This window comes from Nuphar pumila, chromosome 9 (assembly GCF_984573655.1).
Source record: "Nuphar pumila chromosome 9, dmNupPumi1.hap1.1, whole genome shotgun sequence".
Classification (NCBI taxonomy): Eukaryota; Viridiplantae; Streptophyta; class Magnoliopsida; order Nymphaeales; family Nymphaeaceae; genus Nuphar; species Nuphar pumila.
The window spans coordinates 4,594,419-4,616,120 of record NC_143257.1 but is presented as its reverse complement, the minus strand read 5'-3'; the positions used below and the strand labels follow the sequence as shown (position 1 = coordinate 4,616,120).

The window sequence follows — 21,702 nt, the reverse complement described above, 5'->3', positions numbered from 1 at the left end:
CTCTTAAAGCATGATATGAAGGCATCTTGTATCAAGACTCGATACTGGTTATGACATCTGTTATGTACACATAAATTAAAACAAGCATGCAATAGCATATTCCAATACTCACGCATACAAATATCAATTAACACGTTAAGAATACGTACGATGCAATGCTTTACAAGACTTTTAATCATTCACACTTGCATAACTCTTTCAATCAAAAGCAATCACTTAACCATAAGTATTTAAACATGCATGCACAGTTAATAATGCATGTACTTATCATTACAAAATTTGAACTGGATACATAAGTGACTTTTTATCTTTAATTTGATTTTCTTTTTAAATGATGCATGCCATGCCTGACTAAATGCACAATCAATTTAGGTTTCAGTTTTTAGTCCTGTAGATACTAACACAAGCTTAAACCTAGATCAAGGCCATGACGCAGGAGTGTTTCTTGAAAATGAAAAAGAATTTGCTGCATTGAAAGGAATGCAGACATCATAGAATCATCTTCTAATCGTGACACTCGCTTGCTCGACTAAATGTTGAGGAGTCATAGAAGTACGAATGTCGAGCTACATTTCAACGAAAGTCATAGGAGAAAAAAAACTCCTAATAGAGCTTCTAGCTCTACCTCCTGGTCCTGCTCTCGAAGAACTCCCTTCTCCTCTTCTTTTTGTGCCCGCGACACTAGTACCGACACCAACCACACTTTTTCTCTTCGCTGTAGAACTTCCTACTTCTGACCCTATGCTATGAGCTCTAGGATAAGAAGTAGGGAACTCATCTTCATAATACACATCCTCTTAGGGCTCCGTATATCCCATTTCTACCTCATTCTTCTATTTTTTTTTGTCTTTTTCCTCTCACATCATCCAGTAATTGTTGTCATTGCCATTTTACGACATTCAAAAATTTTCTTGACGTGCATTTTTGCACATTATAGTGTGTCCCGGCTGAATGATGCTTAAACTGAGAGATACTACCCGAAAAACTATTTTGGCAATAGTTGCATTTGATTCTTAATCGGTTTCAAGTCGTTACTTGAGTTCACCATTGCTATGCTGGATCTTTTGATGCTATCTTCCCTAAAAAACACTCAATAACAAGTAAATAATAGGGATTTTTTACCTTAACCCACTTCCTTGAGTGAAAAAATGGGTGAAAATGCACTCTTGAGAAAATCACAAAAGCTTTCTCCCTTGCAAGAATTGGCCCTCAAATCGATCTCAGAGAATCTAGGGTGCATGGGTTCCCTTCCAACTGTCTCTACATGTGTAAAAGTCGGTCCTTAAGAAGCCTTTTAAACTCAAAATGAAAAAGACTCGGTTTCAGGTCTTTTTAAGTGCGTCAGACCTGTATCGTATGATACAGGTCGATACATGAGTGTATCGCAATACAAGTGTGTATCGTATCATTAAGGCAAAAAGTATCATATCGTACAATATGGCACGATACAAACAACCTTGATTGTCTTCTCTACTTTCTTATTCTCCTCTCATTTCTCCACTGTCCTACACCTATCTTCATTTTTCCTTAGTTTTTCCCAGAGTTGCCAATCGGGGAAGTGGGAGCGGGAGCAGAAAGTGAGGCACTTACAAAATTTTAGGAAGCAGGAAGCGCAGGATGACTTAGAAGCGAACCAGGAATTGTCTCGGAAGCGACCTATGAAGCGAACCGGAAGCCACTTAGGAAGTGAGGGGGAAACAAGGGAAAAGCAAAAAAAGAGATAAAAAAAATGAAAACACAAAAAAATGAAAAAAAGGAGAAGTGAGCTTCTCCTAAATTGGGAAGCGTGCTTTCCAATTTTTTTGGTGCTTCTCAGCACGTTTCGAAATCACCACGTTTTGTGCTTCCAAAATGCACTTCGGAGAAGCACGATTCCACATGCCCTATGGTGCTTCCGATAACCCTGGTTTTTCCTTGTTTGCAAGTCGTATCAGCCATGATAATGTAATGAAAAAGGTCATTCCTTGAGCACACAGCATAGAGCCTCTTTCATTAGGGTTCACTGTAAAACTCCCATCTTCTTGGTTCACCAACATTGGGATTAGGTTCCATCTTTAATCGGGTTTCAATACCACGGAAACTTCCTCTTAACTATTTCCAGCTTTCACACAATCTTCATACACAACTAATTTAAGCAAATAGCATCATGCTACAAGCCGTTATATAAATTAGATATGCATAACTAGATGCTGCCACCATAATATAAAAGGGACTGGTAACCATCATGCCAAAATAATGAGTATAAGCATTTCTCCACATTAGACTCGCAATTAAAGGGACAAACAGCAACAAAATCCACCTTTAAATTGAAACCCACTGTCAAAGACTGTCACTGCTACAAATAAGCCTTAAGATTTGATCCCAATTCAATTTTCTGTGGTTTTCACCTTGCATTATTTTTTCCAGGAGTTTAGACGACATTATCGGCCTGTTCAACTGAATGATACCCACCAAAATTTGGCCGGACTTGAGATTACCTCAGAAAATCCCCGAACTTAGCAACAGGAAATATAAAAAAAACTTCAATAGTTCAATACTGCTTCATATGATTCAGAAAACAAATCTGAATAAACTCTGTAAAATAAAAAAACAATATGTAATCTCAAAGACCCAAGCACTGATTCCTTTAACTCTCACCAATCATTCTTCAAGGAGGGACGTCACTTCATGAACCTGTATTCCTCGTGAAGAGACCCATTTCAGGAATCTTTAATGCCCTGATACCATCTTCAAGTCACCATTGCAGTGGATTTCAGTGTGTAGTAAGCTGATGGTGAGAAATGAAGAAAAGAAAAGTGGTAGGACGAGGGAAAATGCAAGAAGAAGAAGAAATGATAGGGGGGAGAGAGAGAGGTTTAGGGCACACACAAAAAAATGCCTGTTTCATATTTACTATTAGCATCATATACATCACCTTTTACAAAAAATAAGGCAGTGACAAAAGGCCCTTAAGTATAAGACATAAAGTCTTATTTACATAGGAACAAGAAAAAAGACAATTAACTCCCTCAACACCTTCTCCATATCAAAGATATTACATTTTTGACTTGATGTTGCTATTTTATTATCTCTTTTTTGCAATGTTTATTACATGAAGCATTTCCTTTTTCTTTTTGTAGGAAATGGCTGATAAACGTTGAGCAAATTGTGTTTGGGCCACAATCTATAGCATTTTCTCAAAAAGCACAAGCTAGAATCTGTTGATATCGATTACTTGCATGCTTTGGAATTTATAATGTTTTAGAATGTCATCATAATTGAGTGTGTCTGTGTGTGCGCGCATACGCATGTGTGTGTAATGTTGGAAACTAATAGGAAATTATTGAGCCGAAAGATATGAAGTTAACTCTGAGATTTGGATTTTCAGGAAAATGTATGAGATACCAATGCCTTCTCTCTTCCAGGAAAAAACACAAGCTAGAATCTGTTGATATTGATTACTTGCATGCTTTGGAAATTGGAATTTATAATGTTTTAGAATATCATCATAAGTGAGTGTGTGTGCACGCACACGTGTGTGTGTGTGTGTGTGTGTGTGTGTGTGTGTGTGTAATGTTGGAAACTAATAGGAAATTATTGAGCTGAAAGATATGAAGTTAACTCTGAGATTTGGATTTTCAGGAAAATGTATCAGAGGAGATACCAATGCCTCCTCTCTTCCAGTTTCTCACATTGTTGGCGTTTAGGATCTTCACATTTGAAAAGGTACCAGAGAGCATTCCTGCTCTATATTTTCCTTTGTAACATGTTAACCACAATATACAAGTCTGATGTAATGACTGCATTGCTAGAATCATGCAACCTAACCAACATATTTGGGTTTCAATTGCCACTGGAAGATATCTCCAAGCAACCATGGCCGGAAAAGAAAGAAAGAAAAAAACGTGCCTTCCTTTTCTATGATTTATTAAAACAAAAAATGACAATAAACAGCTGCAGCCTTCTATTACGTGTGCTATTTATAGTCAACTTGTACTTTCCAATAGAATTAGTATATACCCTCTGTACAGGGATTTTGAGGTTGCATCTAGGTGTAAAGGAGAAATTGTCTGGAGATTTATGTTCACATTGTGTATATTGAAAATGCTGAATGGTGTGGCTTATAGAAACTGCTTTGTTTTTTGAAAATATCTATTTAAAGCAACCACACTAAAGAAGAAAAGTAATCTGTTTTCAACAACCTAACAGTTTCATGCTTGAAGCAAATTAACATGAGTTGCAACACTATGAAATTGCTTTCTGGTTGGCAAGCTGTAATGAAATAGGTCTAAGAAGAGCAAGAAGTTCCCAATACTCACAAGGCGCTGCTCAAGAAGATGCATACCTCAAACAGTGATATATCCCCTATATATATATACAACAGAGAGGGACCTAACGGCTAGCCAGCCTAAAGAATAAAATGCCCTTCTAGGTCATGAAATATACAAAATACAAAAATAAAAAATACATTCCAAGAAATACCTAAAGTACAATCTATATATATATATATATAATACATGTGTCACTAGAACATGAGAACTAGAAATATGAGAACTACTGTGTGAACTGGGCATTTCCAACACCTTTTTTGCAAATCCAGCCATTTAGATGTGTTCGTCCTGGTGAATTTGCTAGAAATCAGCTGTTGGATCTTATATTTTCAATGAAAAAGTACAATTTTTGGATACTTGAATATTTATGAAGATTATGAGCCGTTGATTCTAAAGCCTTAAAAATTCTTGTTTATGCATCATAATTAGATGATTCAAGTGCTGGTCCTTATAATACCATGTGGATCACATCCCTACGGTTAGATTTAAGAGATAAAAAACAAAAAGTTCATGGAAATCAAGGTTCACATGGTAGTTCTCAAACTCTAGTGACTCATATATATTTATATAAATACACATATATTTTCACATGGTTGCAATATAATTATTACATTTGTTACTTTCCTTCTCTTGTATTCTACACATTATGTTGGTTTGTTTTCCACATCTGTAACTTTGATCATTCATATGTTTATCATGAGAACTAATATACATAGTTTATATTTTTTTCATTCTCTATTACAGAAAAAAAAGAAAAGAATTGCCAGTTAAAGAATTCAGAGAAACAACAAATGAAACCACTTAGGATTTGATAAAAACACATGACCTTTAATAAATTTATTTTAACAGAAAAACAAAAGTTTTAAGGAGATTTTCTGTGATTAGTAATATAAATAAGTCCAGATATATCAATGCACCAAAAGAAATGCACTGACATACCAAAAGCTTTTATCAGATTAGTATTCTGTTGGAAACTGCCATCTATTTTGTCAGTTATGGTCTTCATGAATATTTTTTTATATTGTTAGAGTATTTGTAGGGGAAATTTGTTGGCCATAGAAGAGACATGCATTAAAAGAACATCTAGCACATAAATAGAAATCGATACCTCTTGTCATAGGAGCTGAGAGGAAAAATCACAGGAGAATGCTTGCATTATGAATCAATCTAGATCAATTCTAAAGTGTAAATGTAGGAAAAAGAATTGTATTCACACACTAATAAATTGTTTTGGAATCTATACATCTTTGGCATTTCAGGCATAAAACTTCAGACATACGAAAACCTTAATTAAGTTGGATATATCTCCTTTTAAAGAGGAATATGTGAAGGGTTCTAGTGGGTCTTGTGAAGGCCTAGCAGACTGGAAGTCTGGCCCAGGCCTCATGCAACCATAGATGATAGACCCAAGCCCCTTCAGAATCTCTCTCTCTCTGTCATATATCATATTACTTACTCTGTGGTGCAGATATACATATTATCAATGAGTTCAAAGTCTCACCTACTCATGCATTTCCACGTAGATCAGCTCATGTCGGTGGATTTGCGTGATTCATTTAGTACAATCCATGTTCTTAGTCTAGCAATTTGGATGTGAAAAGCCCTCTTTTTTTATTGTTATATCTTGGTGCAATTTGGACCATTCATTTTATCCTTATTTAAAATATAATTTTTAATATTTAAATTTATTAGTTCAAGACGTTAAAAAATAAATGAACCATGAGGATAAATCTGTATGGTCACATTTACTTAAAAATGCATAAATAAGATACCAGTCATTGATACAACACAAGTGGCACACACATGCTGGCCAAAGAATTGTATACATATGGGTGGAGCCAACTTCTCTATGGACTAGTGTACCCTTTTTTGGCTGTTAGATCTACCAAATCTAACATCTCTCTCTCTCTCTCTCTCTCAACTGACCAGAAATCACTGGTTGTTGCTGGCAAGCTGCAACTGCTAGGCCTTCCTGCCCTCTTCCTTTTTCTCGTCCTCCTCTTCTTCTTCTTCTTTTCTTCCTATATGCTTTGTTTTTCTTCTTCCTCATCTTTTTTGTTTCTTTTCTCTCTCATCAACTGCCAGCCAGTGCTCACTCGTATTCAAAACCATTAACCCATGGCTTGTCATCATGGGTTGTTTGAAACAAAAGCAAAAGAGATACGAGATGGGAAGATGGATGAGAGAGAGAGATTTATCAAATATGAAGAAAATATAAAATAAATATGTACAATATATAGCATATGTATATATTGAAGCACCAAACGCTAACACCTTGAAGTACAAGTGCTGAAACAGATATGTTGGCCATTTTGAAGTACCCATGCTATATACGCTATGTCATATAGGTGCGGGTGCGGCGATGCGGCACTTTAAAAAACCTTGGGTGCAGGGGTGCAGGAGGGTATATATATATATATATATATATATATATATATATAATTTTTAATAGTTAACAATAACACTAATAAAATAAAAAGCAATTTTCATATCATTAATTCACTACGCATGCAATAAATCAAATTAACAATCTACAATTGCTATTCTGTCTCAATAAATCAAACTAACAATCTAAAACCAAATGCCGAACCCAGCCCAACCCAGAAGCCCTAGCCGTTGGGTTCGATAGAGCCAAGGTTGGGCTCGACAGAGCCGAACCCAGCCCATTCAACAGAGCAGGGATGGGAGCCGAACCCAGCCCAGCAGGGCTGGGTTCGACACCTACGAGAGAGAGAGAGAGAGAGAGAGAGAGAGAGAGAGAGAGAGAGAGAGAGAGAGAGAGAGAGAGAGAGACTCAGTCATCGGAGGAGGAGAGGAGGGATCAGAGAGGGCTGCTGCTGTTCGTCGAAGGAGAGAAGGGGTTGGGGACTGCCACCGTGGAAGAGGAGCAAGAGAAGAGAAGGGGGAGGCGTTGGGGTCGGGGGAGGAGGGTGATGTGCCCTAATCCCATGCGCCACCCACCCTTAGTTTTTCTTTTTTGGTTTTGGACATATATGACCCTGGGTGTGGTTGACCTCACCCACGGTTAGTTTGACCGGACCGGGTGCTGCACCCACACCCATGTTGCATCGCATTGACGGGGGTGCGGCACCCTATCGGACGAATCCCTGTGACATTGTATATATGCCATTGTCATAAATAGTTGGATTTGTTTCAAACCTTTCATGGCTCAAAATATATAAAAGAACACAAACTTGGCTAGAAAGCATACTGTTGTACCCTTTTATAACTTCTTATGGAACAATCTTGTATTAGCTTTGTATGGTTGTAACCAAAACCTGTAACAACTGAAAGTCAACCTACCTGGCATAGCTCATATGTCAAACATTCTTGGAAGCTCGTGTGGCAAGGAGAGATGGACAGAGAGAGTTGGATCTCAGTCCAATCTATTTTAATCAGGCCATGTTGGTTGTTATTTGGTTGGGGGGTTAGAAGTGAGTCATCAATTGGGATACTTGGTCTTAGATCCTTGTAGTCCTAACTGGCAAGGAAAAGTGGGCAATGGAGATCGAGTTTTCCAACCGAATCTTTACTGCCCATGATGAGGATTGTTGGAGGTCAAGTGGTTATCCTTGTAGGCCTAAGTGGCAAGGAGAAGTGGGCAGTGGAGGTTATGTTTCCCAACCCAGTCTTTACTTTCCATAATGAAGATTGTTGGAGGCCAAGTGGTTGTCCTATATAATGTATGACCAGTAGTTTTGATTTGAGTGTAGTGCTCCAAATATATGCATCATCGCTCATGGCCATTTTTTTTTCGCATCCAATTTCTGTTCAATTTGCTGAGGAACATGTTGAAGTTTTATTTTTTATTTATATTTTTTTGCATTATTGCAATTCTAGGAGTAGTGGATTTACAATATCCTGCATAGAACTTGCTTAAGAGGTTCAATGTCTGGTGGTTGTATTCTCTATAGCTTGGCATAGCACTAATGATAATTTTGATTTTGTCCATTCAGTAATAATTTGATTATCAGCCATTGATGCTATGATGAATTTGATATAAATGAAGGGATCTTCTTTGCTTCTTCTCTTAAAATCCTTGAGAGAGAGCTACTTTTTTAGAGAGGTGGGCCCTATAATTTTCCTTTTTGAATGAAAGGAGTGTCTTATCATGTATCTTTGTAATACATGGATATAAAGAATTCCTATTTACCACTTACTGAGGATCTGTTTCTGTGGAGTTGCCTTTCTGTCAAATATTCTTGAAACATGGGTGACAATGGGCCTTTCAAAAGGAAAACAACTTAACAAGTTACATAATCTAGAGGTGGTCTTGGATCCTTGTTAGTTAGTTCCTAAATCCTTCCTGAGTAGGATTCCATTTTGCTCTCTGGCTAACTGAACCCTGTAGATTTTCCATAGAATTAAGTTAGAAGCATATAGTCTCGTTCAACAAACATGCTGAAGAAAAGGATGGAAAGGAGAAAAGAAAAAAGGGAATGAGGATAAAGGCCATATTAAAAAATAGAAAATAAGATAAAGGAGTACACAAGAAACAGTTAAAGAAAAATAAGGATAAAGGTTTAACACAAATATAAGATGATATTTAGAAAATAACATATAGTGAATATCCAATGTATGCTAGATAAATGATGTTCTTTACTTTTCTTTTAATAATATATGCTTAAGTGGCTCTTTTGTTATGCTTTTTACTTTTATGTTGATGTCATGTCATTAGTGCATACTATTATCAGAGATATGGAATGACAGAAAATATTGATATGGATTCACATGCACCAAAGTTGGCTCCATTTTGTTGACTCAAATCAGCTCTCTCTAGTGGAACAGAAACAAGGATTTTGACGAGAAATGTGTTGCTAGTAAGTGTACAAATAAGATTGCAATTGAAAATCCTATCAATAGTAAGAAATTCCAATCATGCCACTAAAGACTAGCTAGGGTGATTTGGTTTAGGTTTGAGGCTAGTACTATCCCAGCCTTGAGGGTCTCTTACATGATTCTGGAGTGGGAGAGAATATGAGTGGGAATAGGAGACCCTAGGCAGGGATGATCTGAGTCCTATTTTTCCCTTGATAGTCAGCCAATTCTTATAAGGTAGGTCCTCTCTTTCTTTCCGAATGATACATAAAAAGAAAATCCAATCTATGCCTGATTCAGATTTTGATAACAAAATCGCTGTATAAAGGTCCAACTACGACTAGGATTATTTGGACTCAACATGGTAATTCCAATGGAATTACCATCATTGGATCCAGGTTCAGATTATATCCAAGAAATGGGCAGATCTGGGACTGGTGGTTGCTCTTTTAATTGGAGGTTCTCTTCTCATCAAGAGTAGACCCAACAAGAACATAAATAAATATAATTGCAAGCATATTTTATATTTTAGCTGTGCACAGTTTGTTTTTTGTCCATGGGACTTTGTTCAATGGATAAAGGTGATGAAATGCACTATGGAGTTCTATATAAAATGTTTGAAACTGTTGTTGGTAAATCATATGCATGTTTATCTTTTAGATGTCTATTACGCCAATGTCTTGTATCATCTTAGTACACAAATTTATTTGTGCATGTATGGCAATTGTTAACATCTGATGGGTGTCTTGTTAAATTATGTATATATAAATATATATATACATATACTTATATATATATATACATATGTATATATAAGTATATATACATATATGTATATATACATAATGTATTTCATTTTCTGTACAACCAAAAACCCGATAGGGGTGTTTTGGTAAATTACCATGTACTTTTTCCCTTTTTTATTTTTCCTTTTTTCTTTCTTTTTCCCCTTTTTATTTTTCTTTTTTATTTCTTATTTTTCTTTTTGAAGGACCATAAAGGGGTCCCACCCATCTAGTCGTTGGGGCCCCAACGATCATATTTATGACCGTTGGGGCTCCCAACGACTAGAAGGGAGCCCCCTTTATGGTCCCTCCTTTAGTTCTCCTCTATAAATAGAGGAGGCTCACACTTGTAATGGTATGGGGTTTTCACCCTCTTCTTTCTTTCTTCAATAATATCCAGCTTATGACTTTAAGTCATTTTCTCCTTTTGTGGGTTTTTTGTATACACTTTTAGTGTTTGTGTTCTTGGCTCTTGTGATCACTCTTAAAGAGTGCTTTTTGCTTTATTGGTGCTTCCGCCCCTCTTCATTACATGGTATCAGAGCAAGGTTGGTGATCGGGCTTCTCTTTGTTTTCTTGGGACGTGTGCCTCTCAAGCTTTTGAAGAAAGGAAGACTATTCGGTACCTATGGAACGTGATTCTAAAGTTGAGCTTTCTTTTAAGCTCAATGGGTCCAATTATCTTATGTGGGCCTCCGCTATGGAAAATCATCTAAGAGGTAAGAAACTTTTGGGTTTTGTTATAGGAATTACTCCCGAACCCTCTCTTGTTCTCACTAAAATTGAAAATGAGGTTGAAAAAGCTTTAGATGGCGATGAACGCATCAAAGCTATCAATGACCATCAATCCAAAGTTGAGGATTGGGAAAGTAACCATGCCAAAATTTTGGCATGGTTTATGAACAATGTGGACCTCAAAAATTGTGCTAATATTGCTAAATTTAGAAGGGCCAATGAGGCATGGTTCTTCCTCAAGGGTATGTATACCCAAAAGGATCTTGCTAGACAATTTTTTTGTCAGGAAAAAATCCGTTCCACTAAACAAATGGATATGAGTGTCCGAGACTACTTTAGCTCTTTAACCCCTCTTTGGGATGAACTTGTTCTTCTTGAGCCTAAATGGTGTAATGAAAAGAGGCGGAAGCACCAATAGAGCAAAGGTCACTCTTTAAGAGTGACCACTAGAGCCACGAACACAAACACCAAATGTGCACACACAAAACTCTCAAATATAGAAAATGACTTAAAGTCATAAGTTGGATATTATTGAAGGAAGAGAAGGGTGAAAAACCCATGCTACAAGAGGAGAACACCTCCTCTATTTATAGAGGAGGGAGGCTCAATGAAGGGACCACAATGGGGCTCCCTTGTAGTCGTTGGGAGCCCCAACGGTCAGAAATCTGACCGTTGGGGCCCCAACGACTACAAGAGTGGGGCCCCTTGTGGTCTTACAAAAAGACAAAAAATAAAAAGGAAAAAGTAAAAAAGGAAAAAGAAAAAAGGAAAAAGTAACAAACAAAAAATACATTTGCAGTTTTACAAGAATACCCCTATCGGGTATTTCACTAAAAGAGAATCAATATATATATATACATATATGTATATATATACTTATATATACGGATGTATATATATATATATAAGTATATGTATATATATATACATATTTTAACACGCCCCCTTAAACTTTACAGGGAGAAGACCGAAAGTTTGCTAAGAAGAAACATAAATCGTGGAGTTGGGAGCGCCTTGGTGAAGAAGTCAGCTAGTTGATACTCTGAAGTAACATATGGTAATGAGATAGTCCCTCTGAGGTATTTGTCTCGAACATAATGGCAATCCATTTTGATATGCTTGGTCCGCTCATGAAAGGTGTGATTGCTGGCAATGTATATCGCACTTTTGTTATCACAACAGAGCTTGGTGGGAGTGGAAATGGGGACGCCCATGTCAGCAAGGAGACTTCTGAGCCATACGATTTTCATAGTTGTCATTGCCATGGCCCGATATTCAGCTTCAGTGGATGACAGTGAAACCTTCTGTTGCTTCTTGCATCTCCACGAAATGAGGGATTCACCTAGAAAAATACAAAGACCCGTTATTGAGATACGATCATTGGGATTTCTTCCCCAGTCAGCATCAGTAAAAGCAGTTAAGTCAAGAGACGAGGAAGAGGATAAGAAGAGTCCCTTGGATATAGTATTTTTGATATATCGCACAATCCTCATTACGGCTGCCATATGAACCAAAGTAGGTGCATGCTGAAACTGGCTTGCTGCATGAACCGCATGAGCTATGTCTGGAAGTGTGATGGATAGATAGGTGAGAGATCCGATTAATTGACGGTAGGGGGTTGGATCCTCAAGAAGAACACCATCTCCAAGTCTCAGTTTTGCATTAATAACTTCAGCAGTCTCGACTTTCTTTTCATCAGATATTCCTGATTTGGTACAAAATTTTGCAGCTAATTTCATTTGAGATAGGATGTATCCTCGCGGGGAATAAGCACTTCAATCCCTAAAAAATATCTCAAATAACCAAGGTCAGACATATCAAAAGTTTCTTTTAACATAGATTTTACATCATTTACTCCCTTTTTGTCATTCCCAGTAATGATCATATCATCAACATACAGTAGAAGCATAATAATGGAGTCACCTGTCCTTTTAACAAAAAGAGCAGTGTCAGTATAGCAAGAAGAAAATCCTAAATTGATTAATACGTTACTAAACCTATCATACCAAGCTTTAGGAGCTTGCTTAAGTCCATATAAAGCCTTTTTTAATTTCAAAATTTTTCCATTTAAGTTCATACCTGGAGGCGGTTCCATATAAACTTCTTCATTCAAATTACCATTCAAAAATGCATTTTTGACATCAAGTTGAAAGATTGACCATTTTTTAACTGAGGCTATAGCAATAAGAGCTCGAACACTAGTCATTCGAGCAACTGGGGCAAAAATTTCATCATAATCTACCCCATACTCTTGGGCATATCCCTTGGCAACCAACCTAGCGTTATATCTTTCCAATGAACCATCACTCTTAGTTTTTACTTTAAAAACTCATCTACATCCAATGGGTTTCTTGCCATTAGGAGGATCAATGATTTCCCAAGTTTGTGTCTTTTTAAGAGCATTAAGTTCAAGTTCCATAGCTTCATTCCAATGAGCATATTGCTTAGCATCATTGTAATGAGATGGTTCATGAAAGGAGTGAAGAGCAAGTAGGCATGCTCGAAAGTTAGGAGAAAAGGAATCATACGAAACAAATCTATTTGGTATTTTGGAAATCCGATTTGATCTTCTTTGAGAGGTCTCTTCGATTGACTCACTTTGGGAAAATTTTTCAAGGGCACAAGGAGGATTTCTTTCATTCCTTCTAAAGTAGACTTAAATTTGTCTTGAAACATTTTCTTCTAAGTTTTGATCATCACTTGGATGTTCAAAATGATCTTCGCTAAGGGATTCACTAGGATAGGTAGAGGTTAAAACTGCTTCGGCCCAAAAGGATTTTGGAATATTTCTTGAAATTAATAACGTTCTTGTAGTTTCTATTATGTGTCTATGCTTTCTTTCCGCAAGACCATTTTGTTGCGGAGTGTTGGGGCAAGAACGTTGGTGACAAATTCCATTTTCTTTTAAATAGCTTTGAAAATCATTGGACATATATTCGCCTCCCGAATCGGACCTAAGAATAGATAGATTTCTCAAAAATTGATTATTGACCATTGCATGAAATTCTTTAAAGAAGGAGAAAACTTCGGATTTGCGATTTAGGAAGTAAATCCATGTAAATCGAGTGAAGTCATCTATAAAAACCACGTAATACGAAAAACCTCCTTTAGACAAAATAGGGGAAGGACCCCACACATCGGAATAAATAAGTTCAAATGGCCGAGTGGTAAAGTAACTTCTTTGAGGAAATAGAGTAGCTTTAGATTTCCCAAAAATGCAATCTTTACAAGTCATGTAATTGTCTTTACAAGTATTGTTCAAAAAAGGAAAAAGAGACATTTTTACAAAATTTGGATGGCCAAGTCTCTCATGCCATATTCTAATACTTTTGTCTTTAACAAGATTGCAAGATGACTTAGATGAAAGAGTAAAAAAATCCATAAAGTAGAGGTCACCCCTTCTATGGCCTTGCCCAATCAGCTTCCCTGACTGGAGATCCTGCACGGTGCAATCTTTAGGTGAGAAAGAGACTTGGCATCCATGATGGGTGATTTGAGAAACGGAAAAAAAGTTTAAATTAATTTTGAGGAACGATTCTTACTTTAGGAACGAAAAAGTCTTTAAAATCAAGTGTTCCAATACTTTCAATTTTTAATGATGTACCATCGGCCGTTGAAACACAAGAGGATATGGGTTCGGAAAAAACATTTGAAAGAGAGTTTTTATGAGATGTCATATGAAAAGAAGCACCGGAGTCTAGTATCCACATACCTGGAGGTGATGAAGAGTAGGAGATGGCGGCTCCGGATGTTGAAGGAGAAGTCTTGAGAAGATGTTGGAGAACTTCGGAGATGTTATTTAGAGTTTCTTTGATATCTCCTTTGGTACTTTCTTCCTTCTTTGGAGAATTTTCCCCAACCGCGGCTACCTTTCCTTTGAGTTTTGGACAAACCGGTCTAATGTGTCCCGGTTCATTACAATAATGGCATATTATTCCCTTTCTAGGCCCATTACTATTTTTGTTAAAATGGGGAGGTCTATACCTTTAACATTTGATCCGGGCCTAGTAACGGCCAAAACTTCATCACTTTTAAAACTCAAGCCAAGTCGAGTTTCTTCTTGACATATCTCGACAAGAGCATCTTCAATAGGTAGGGCTTTGCTTCTATTGAGAAGAGATTCCCTTGTTCAAATTCCGGGCGAAGACTATGAAGAAATTGAAAAAAATGTTCCTTTTCAATTTGTTCTCTTCTTAATTCAATATCTTCCGGAGCCACCCACTTAGGCTCAAGAAGAGTAAGTTCATCCCAAAGAGGAGTTAGAGAGCTAAAATAGTCCCAGACACTCATATCCATTTGTTTGGTGGAACAGATTTTTTCTTGACAAAAAAATTGTCGAGCAAGATCCTTTTGGGTATACATACCCTTAAGGAAAAACCAAGCTTCATTGGCCCTTCTAAATTTGGCAATATTAGCACAATTGTTAAGGTCTACATTATTCATAAACCATGCCAAAATTTTGGCATGGTTACTTTCCCAATCCTAAATTTTGGATTGATGATCATTAATAGCTTTGATGCGCTCATCGCCATCTAAAGCTTTTTCAACTTCATTTTCGATTTTGGTGAGAACAAGAGAGGGTTCGGGAGTAGTTCCCATAACAAAACCCCAAAGTTTCTTACCTCTAAGATGATTTTCCATAGCGGAGGCCCACATGAGATAGTTGGACCCATTTAGCTTAAAAGAAAGCTCCACTTTAGAGTCACGTTCCATCGGCACCAAAAAGTCCTTCCTTTCTTCAAAAATTGAGAGGCACACGTTCCAAAAAAAAGCCCAATCACCAACCGAGCTCTGATACCATGTAATGAAAAGAGGCGGAAGCACCAATAGAGCAAAGGTCACTCTTTAAGAGTGACCACTAGAGCCACGAACACAAACACCAAATGTGCACACACAAAACTCTCAAATATAGAAAATGACTTAGTCATAAGTTGGATATTATTGAAGAAAGGAAGAGAAGGGTGAAAAACCCATGCTACAAGAGGAGAACACCTCCTCTATTTATAGAGGAGGGAGGCTCAAAGAAGGGACCACAAGGGGGCTCCCTTGTAGTCGTTGGGAGCCCCAACGGTCAGAAATCTGACCGTTGGGGCCCCAACGACTACAAGAGTGGGGCCCCTTGTGGTCTTACAAAAAGACAAAAAATAAAAAAGGAAAAAGTAAAAAAGGAAAAAGAAAAAAGGAAAAAGTAACAAACAAAAAATACATTTGCAGTTTTACAAGAATACCCCTATCGGGTATTTCACTAAAAGAGAAACAGTATATATATACATATATGTATATATATACTTATATATATATATATGTATAAGTATATGTATATATATATATATATATATATACATATACATATTTTAACAAATGGGTGGCTCCGGAAGATATTGAGTTGAGAAGGGAACAAATTGAAAATGAGCATTTTTTCCAATTTCTCCATGGTCTTCGACCGGAATTTGAATAAGTTAGGGCATCTCTTCTCCATAGAAGTAAAGCCTTACCCATTGAAGATGCCCTTGCCGAAATATGCCAAGAAGAAACTCGACTTGCCCTTAGCATTAAGAGTGATGAAGTTTTGGCCGTCACTAGGCCCGGATCAAATGTAAAAGCATATAGACCTCCTCACTTTAACAAAAATAATGGGTCTAGAGAGGGAGTGATTTGTCACTATTGTAATGAACCGGGTCACATTAAACCGGTTTGTCCAAAGCTTAAGGGAAAAGTGACCGCGGTTGGAGAAAATTCTCCAAAGAAGGAAGAAGTAAGTGCCAAAGAAGGAGATATCAAAGAAACTCTCAATCATATCTCCGAAGTTCTTCAACATCTTCTCAAGACTTCTTCTTCAACATCCGGAGCCGCCATCGCCTATTCTTCATCACCTCCAGGTATGTGGATATTAGACTCCGGTGCTTCTTTTCATATGACATCTCATAAATACTCTCTTTCTAATGTTTTTTCCGAACCCATATCTTCTTATGTTTCAACAGCCGATGGGACATCTTTAAAAATTGAAAGTATTAGAACACTTGATTTTAAAAATTCTCAAAACTTTTTTGTTCCTAAAGTAAGAATCGTTCCAAAGATTAATCTAAATCTTTTTTCCGTTTCCCAAATCACCGATCATGGATGCCAAGTCTCTTTCTCACCCAAAGATTGCATCGTGCAGGATCTCCAGTCAGGGAAGCTGATTGGGCAAGGCCATAAAAGGGGTGATTTTTATTTTATGGACTTTTTGACTCTACCTCCAAAGTTTTTTTGCAATCTTATAAAGGACAAAAGTATTGAAATTTGGCATGAGAGACTTGGTCATCCAAATTTTGTAAAGATGTCTCTTTTTCCTTTTTTGGACAATACTTGTAAAGACAAACATATGACTTGTAAAGATTGCATTTTTGGGAAATCTAAAGCTGTTCCATTCTCTCAAAGAAATTATTTCACCACTTGACCTTTTGAACTTATTCATACCGATGTATGGGGACCTTCCTCTATTTTATCCAAAGGAGGATTTTCGTACTATGTAGTCTTTATTGATGACTTCACTCGATTTACTTGGATTTACTTTTTAAGTCACAAATCCGAAGTGTTCACCTTCTTTAAAGATTTCCATGCAATGGTCAAAAATCAATTTTTAGGAAATCTATCAATTCTTAGGTCCGATTCGGGAGGAGAATACATGTCCAATGAATTTCAAAGCTATTTAAAAGAAAATGGAATTTGCCATCAACGTTCTTGTCCCAACACTCCGCAACAAAATGGTCTTGCGAAAAGAAAGCATAGACACATAATAGAAACCACAAGAACTTCATTAATTTCGAAAAATATTCCAAAATCCTTTTGGGCCGAAGCGGTTCTAACCTCAACATACCTTATCAATAGAACCCCTTCATCTTCTTTGAAAAATCTTTCTCCATTTGAAAAACTTTACAATATGTCTCCCGATTATAAAAGACTAAGAATTTTTGGATGTAAATGCTTTGTTCTAACTCACAAAAATGATAAACTTTCTCCTAGGGCTATTGAGTGTATTTTCTTAGGATATGGCGAAAAACAAAAAGGTTATCGATGTTTTAACATACTAAAAAACAAACTTTATATCTCAAAAGATGTCACATTCCTAGAAGAAGAAAATGGTTATTCGCATAAACCAAATGAAAATATTGATTATTCTTTTTTATTTGACTTGTTACCTCAAGAAAAAATCATAGATGATCATGTTGATCCTAGTGAATCTCTCATAGAAGATCATTTTGAACATCCAAATGATGACCAAAATTTAGAAGAAAATGTATCAAGACAAACCCAAGTCTACTCTAGAAGGAATGAAAGAAATCCACCTTGTGCCCTTGAAAAATTCTCTCAAAATGAGTCGATTGAAGAAACCTCTCAAAGAAGATCAAATCGTATCTCTAAAGTACTAAATAGATTTGTATCTTATGATTCTTTTTCTCCAAATTTTCGAGCATGTCTACTTGCTCTTCACTCATTTCATGAACCATCTCATTACAATGATGCTAAACAATATGCTCATTGGAATGAAGCAATGGAAGTAGAACTTAATGCACTTCAAAGGGCACAAACTTGAGAAATCATTGATCCACCCAATGGCAAGAAACCCATTGGATGTAGATGGGGTTTTAAAGTAAAAACTAAGAGTGATGGTTCATTAGAAAGATATAAGGCTAGGTTAGTGGCCAAAGGATATGCCCAAGAGTATGGGGTAAATTATGATGAAACGTTTGCCCCAGTTGCTCGAATGACTAGTGTCTGATCTCTTATTACAATAGCCTCTATTAAAAAATGGCCAATTTTTCAACTTGATGTCAAAAATGCCTTTTTGAATGAAAATTTAAATGAAGAAGTGTATATGGAACCTCCTCCAAGTATGAATTTAAATGGATAAATTTTAAAATTAAAAAAGGCCTTATATGGACTTAAGCAAGCTCCTAAAGCTTGGTATGACAAGTTTAGTAATGTATTAATCAATTTAGGATTTACTTCTTGCTATACTGACACTGCTCTGTTTGTTAAGAAGACAAGTGACTTCATTGTTATTCTTCTGTTATATGTTGATGATATGATCATCAGTGGGAGTGACAAAAAGGGGGTAAATGATGTAAAGTCTATGTTAAAAGAAACTTTTGATATGTCAGACCTTGGATACTTGAGATATTTTTTAGGAATTGAAGTAGCTTATTCCGCGCGAGGATACATCCTATCTCAAATGAAATTAGCAGCAGACATTTGTACCAAGTCAGGAATATCTGATGAAAAGAAAGTTGAGACTCCTGAAGTTATCAATGCAAAACTGAGACTTGAGGATGATGTTCTTCTTGAGGATCCAACCCCCTACCGTCAATTAATTGGATCCCTTACCTATCTATCCATCATCCGTCCAGATATAGTTCATGCGGTTCATGCGGTTCATGCAGCAAGCCAGTTTCAGCATGCACCTACTTCAGTTCATATTGCAACCGTAATAAGAATTGTGCGATACATCAAAAATGCCATCTCCAAGGGACTCTTCTTATCCTCTTCCTCATCTCTTGAGTTAACTGCTTTTACTGATGCTGACTGGGGAGGAAATCCCAATTATCGTATCTCAACTACTGGTCTTTGCATTTTTTTAGGTGAATCTCTCATTTCGTGGAGATGCAAGAAGCAACAGAAAGTCTCACTATCATTCACTGAAGCTGAATATCGGGCCATGGCAATGACAACTATGGAAATCGTATGGCTAAGAAGTCTCCTTGGTGACATGGGCGTCCTCATTTCCTCTCCCACCAAGCTCTGCTGTGATAACAAAAGTGTCATATACATTTCAAGCAATCATACTTTTCACGAGCGGACCAAGCATATCGAAATAGATTGCCATTATATTCGAGACGAATATCTCAGAGGAACTATCACATTACCATACGTTACTTCAGAATATCAACTGGCTAACTTCTTCACCAAAGTGCTCCCAACTCCACGATTTATGTTTCTTCTTAGCAAACTTTCGGTCTTCTCCCCATAAAGTTTGAGGGGGCATGTTAAATTATGTATATATAAATATATATATATATACTTATATATATATACACACGTATATATATAAATATATATATACATAATGTATTTCATTTTCTGTACAACCAAAAACCTGATAGGGGTGTTTTGGTAAATTACCATGTACTTTTTCCCTTTTTCTTTCTTTTTCCCCTTTTTCTTTTTCTTTTTTATTTCTTATTTTTCTTTTTGAAGGACCATAAAGGTGCCCCACCCATCTAGTCGTTGGGGCCCCAACGATCATATTTATGACCGTTGGGGCTCCCAACGACTAGAAGGGAGCCCCCTTTATGGTCCCTCCTTTAGTTTTCCTCCTCTATAAATAGAGGAGGCTCATACTTGTAATGGTATGGGGTTTTCACCCTCTTCTTTCTTTCTTCAATAATATCCAACTTATGACTTTAAGTCATTTTCTCCTTTTGTGGGTTTTTTTGTATACACTTTTAGTGTTTGTGTTCTTGGCTCTTGTGATCACTCTTAAAGAGTGCTTTTTGCTTTATTGGTGCTTCCGCCCCTCTTCATTACATGTCTAACTCTGTTGCCTCAAAATCAGAAAAATATTTTTCTTTTTCATGGGCCATAGAATGGTCAATGGGAAGTTTCTTGTTGTTTTCTTCATATTGTACTCGTCATAGTTTAATATGTGTTATCACTTTCAAGTTTAAAATTTTTCTGCCAGAGATTCATAACTAGCTCTCATGAATATAGATTGATGTGGCAATTGTGGAAGTTGGGTTGGGTGGACGACTGGACTCAACTAATGTGGTAACTATGCTCTCTTTGGAAGCCTCCATGACAAATGATGATGAAATGTTTATGGCACTTTATGTTTTGTATTCTTTGGGTTTTCTATAGTAGTAATCAAGATTGTCTTTCATACCTGACTTGTTTTATAAAGCCATTTGCATGAAGAATCCACTCCATATTTCTATTGGTAACTTTTGCAGATTAAACAACCTGTTGTTTGTGGAATTGCATCACTTGGGATGGATCATATGGAGATATTGGGTACCTCCTTTCTCAATGGCAGATTCTATGCTTGTTTGACTTTCATCTTGTTATAACTTTATGGAAATTCTAGGTAAATGTTAAATATTAGTTGTTGGTCTATGTCACACAGATACTCCATTTTGACTGTCGTTCCTTATCCCCTTATATACTAGTAACATTGAAATCATATCCCAGTATTTTCAGTCGTATCCATGTGACATACTTGTTGCGTAATCTTCAAGACTTCAACTAATATGTATCTAAAGAGGCCTAAAAATCTTCATACACAAGGGAAATTTACATCATCAGCTGTTATTAGTTATAATTTATGATTGGTAGGAAAATATGATATTCTATAGTTTTTTTTATTTCTTGAAAGGCTTGTAATTTATCTTGTTTTTGTGCCCTTCATTAACCATTGGTCGTGTAATTCCTGTGCATTTTAATTCTTGTTTTGCGCTGTCCATTAGGGCTTGTTAAGATGTAAGGTTTATATCCGTCCACCTATTGGGCAGACTAAGTTTACCAAGGGGTTTCTTGTGCTAGTGTACAATTTGTCCATAACCAGAGTGTATAGGGGCAATTTTGTCATACATTTTGTATAAGCATTTGATAGATACATGAGGGGGAGAGTCGAACCCTAACACTTTTCCCCCCTCGTTCTTTTTACACAGTCCATCTTCCTATATCGCCTACCCTCCTCTCACTTATCTCTCTTTCTCTACTCACTACTTGACTACCTGACCGTGCTAACATGATTTACAGCATGTAAGGCCTTCAAAGAACATGGTATCAGATCTTTTTTGAAGGCCCTACCAACCTATTTTGCAGTGGAGAGTTGCCAGCAGGTGACATCACGCCTGTCCCGAGGAGGAGGCTGTTGAGTTTGGGTTTGTTACTTCCTACCAGATTGGCATTCAGAAGAATTGTCATGAATTTTCCCATTTTTTTTGGTGAATGTACACAGTTTTCTAATTTTCAAGCTATTTTCCACCACTGGTTCAATTTTGGGTCTCTTGGAG

General features: G+C 36.8%; 1 protein-coding gene across 4 annotated transcripts in view; it reads left to right on the top strand.

The window, feature by feature from the left end:
* Positions 1–21,702, top strand: part of LOC149828262 (folylpolyglutamate synthase-like) — an 88,426-nt gene that overhangs the window by 30,957 nt on the left and 35,767 nt on the right. For 3 of the 4 annotated variants that reach the window (XR_016434264.1, XM_090017481.1, XM_090017482.1), the window contains 3 exons: positions 3,622–3,705; positions 20,399–20,455; positions 20,638–20,698. Coding sequence is in view for 3 of the 4 variants with exons in the window: in XM_090017481.1 (XP_089873607.1) it covers positions 3,622–3,705; positions 20,399–20,455; positions 20,638–20,698 (202 nt within the window). In the remaining variant the exon portion in view is untranslated. The remainder of the gene's footprint in view (positions 1–3,621; positions 3,706–20,398; positions 20,456–20,637; positions 20,699–21,702) is intronic. The other variant, XM_090017483.1, reaches the window with a different exon arrangement.